This window comes from Phialemonium atrogriseum (genome assembly GCF_030411735.1).
Source record: "Phialemonium atrogriseum strain 8032-3 unplaced genomic scaffold QBC33scaffold_1, whole genome shotgun sequence".
Lineage (NCBI taxonomy): Eukaryota > Fungi > Ascomycota > Sordariomycetes > Cephalothecales > Cephalothecaceae > Phialemonium > Phialemonium atrogriseum.
This window is the reverse complement of record NW_026848138.1, coordinates 44-2,797: the sequence shown is the minus strand read 5'-3', so window position 1 is coordinate 2,797 and position 2,754 is coordinate 44. Positions and strand designations below refer to the sequence as shown.

The window sequence follows — 2,754 nt, the reverse complement described above, 5'->3', positions numbered from 1 at the left end:
GCAAGTTTTGTGGTGTCATATTACAAAAATTACCGCAGCATAGGCAAGGTTAAGGTTATACACTAGTACTTGCTGCGCAAGGTAGGCAAGTTGTTAGTGTAGTATTTGTAGTTAGTGTTGCTGTTTTGGCAGCAGGTGCAAAAGATAGTTAAAGAGGTGGACAAGCCAAGTGTGTTTTTGTAGGCAGACAAGATTGTAAAGCGCAAGGATAAGGCTGTTGAGGAGGCAAAAGTTAGAGCAGAAGAAGGCAAGGTTAGAGACAAGGAAAAGGCAAAGGATAAGGTTACATAGGCAGCGTGAATCTAGAAGCAGAAGTAGATACTAGACTAGATGCAGCAGATTATGCAGCAGCATAGTAGGCAGTATCTAAAGGCGCAGGTTGGCATAAGCATGTAAAGGCATATTGCAATTGCGATTTTAAACTAATATTTGAACAAGGCGTTTGGAAAGGATGTAGGCAAGAATGGCAAGTTTGACAAGGATGACAAGAGCATGTTAGACAGCATTTGAGATTTGCAGGCTAGACATAGCATGCATGTGGCAAGGATAATATATGCGCAGGAGTTGCAGCAAGGGGCGTTTGAGACAGTTGCATAGCAGGATTGGTTCTAGGCAATTAGCTAGAAGTGGCATCGATTTTTCAGGTTTGGCGTAGAGGATAGGGTTGCAGGGTTGGGGTTAGGGGGGAAACAGAAGCTAGACATGTTTGACAGCATGCAAGAGGAGGCATGGTTCTAGCAGTTTACGTAGTTGCAGCAGGTAGACATAGAGGGTTAGTTAAAGGTTATGATAGAGAAGGAGGCATAGTTCTGCAGCATGCAGAAGAGGGTAATCTAGGCAATTATCTGAGGAGAGAGTCTGATTGTGCAGGTGGTAGGGATAGGGGAAGGTAAGAGCATGTTGTTTATGTTGCTAGCGTTTTGTTTGCTAGAAGGAGTGACAATTGTGGTAGTGCTGTTAGTAGCATTGCAAGAGGATTTGCATAGGCAGTGCAAGTCATGCAAGATCGATTCACATGTTTGGCAAAGCTAGGAGGCAAACTAAGCAGCATTGATTGTGTTTGTGACGCTAGAGTTGGCAATGACAAAGGGTTTCCAGTTATTTGTCAACTAGTTGCAGGCGTAGAGGCAGTTAGACTAGGTTTTCGTAGACAAGTGTTATATGGTGTTAGACAGCGATAGGATATTCTAGCTGCAGTTAGGCAAGTTAGGCAAGGTGTTGTGGGAGATAGGGGTGCAGGTGGTGTTTTTGACAGCGATATTGGCGCTAGCGGATGTAGGGGAGTTTTTTGCAAGGATGAGAGTAGACAGGTGGCAGGTTTGTTTGTTTAGGTTAGCAACGACAAGGAAGAATGTAGGTTACTAGGTAAAGAGAGTTTTGACAGCGGAGGTGGAAGATAAGGAGGTGTGCTAGGTTGTATAGGGAGGGTTGGAGAAGTATAGGAGTGGGAAGGTGATTGTATATGGCAGAGAGGTTAAGCGAGTAGAATGGTTAAGCAAGTTGTTGTTGTGTCTAGTGTTTTACAGCAAGGTGGATACAATAAAGGGCAAGACATGGCAGTTAAGAGAGTAGGTTGAGGGTAGTTGAGTGATTGTGACAACAAATGCGTTAGGGATAGGCATTGACGTTGCAGACATGCAGATGGTAGTATATGCAAAGGTGCTGCGTTAGTTACAGGATTATGTATAGGAGAGTGGGTAGGTAAGGTAAGACAGGGAAGCAAGCAAGGTAGTAATGGTTTGCAAGAGTAGCAGTGGTTAGGGGTAGCAAGGAGAGGGGATAGGCAGTTAGGTAAAGCAAAGAGAAGAAGGCAAGGATAGGTTAGTGTAGAAGGCAGCAATAGAGGAGTTTATAGAAGGGTTATAGTGCTGGCAGGTGGTATTAGACTAGGTGATGGATGGGCAGGAAGGCTATGTGTGTTGCAAGGAAGGCAAGAAAGGGTGCGACGTGTGTGAATGCAAGTGCGAGTGCAAGGAGAGGTTGGGGTTGGTGTTGGGAAAGACAGCGGCAGAGGTAGAGAGGTGGTTAGGTGAGAGGATAGAGGAGTTTTTGCAGGCGCAATGCATGGCAGAGCAAGAGAGGCGACAGGTAGAGAGAGAGGCAATGGGAGAGTATAAGGAGGTAGAGGCATTTTGGCAGCAGTTGGAGAGTTGGGTAGGTTGTTGCATATTGTGTCAGGTGGTGGGAGAGGAAGGGCAGTATTATAGTGCAGAGGAGTGTTAGATGCGAGGCAGCAAAGAGTGGGAGGATATAGAGGATAGGGTGCAGCAGGTGGTTAGGGAGATAGTTACAAAGCAGCAGTATAAGAAGTTTTCAGGGTGTTTATATTGCAAAGTGCTGTAGGCGATATGCAATTGGTGGGAGGCGATTGATAGGGACAGGGGGCGGTTTAGGGAGGTTAGGGGGGTTAAATGTTAATATAGTAAGGTGATAGTGCAGATGTTTGTGGAATTGGCAGCGCGGCATAAGGAAGAGGCAGGGCAAGTAGTGCAGGAGTTGATAGAGAGGGATAGGGCAGATAGGCAGGAGATAGGGCAGTGGTGGGAGTGGTTTGGGAAGAGGATTAAATAGGCAGGGTTAGAGGCAAAGCAATGGTGTTGTGTGTTGGTATATTTAAGGTGGTTAAAAGATAGGTTTGCAGGGAAATAAAAGTTGCAAGAAAGTAATAAAGTAAAGTATATATTTTAAGTAAAGGTTTATGCAACATGTAGTGTTAGTATAGTATTATGTTAAGTGTATATTTAATAGTTAAAA

General features: G+C 44.7%; 1 protein-coding gene across 1 annotated transcript; it reads left to right on the top strand.

Annotated features, from left to right (window-relative positions):
- Window positions 1–861: 861 nt before the first annotated feature.
- QBC33DRAFT_443956 (uncharacterized protein) lies at window positions 862–1,032 on the top strand (the record flags this gene model as incomplete). The annotated part of the gene is made up of 1 exon (XM_060424247.1): window positions 862–1,032. A coding segment is annotated over one exon (171 nt), but the record flags the coding sequence as incomplete, so codon positions are not given.
- Between the last annotated feature and the right edge of the window lie 1,722 nt (window positions 1,033–2,754).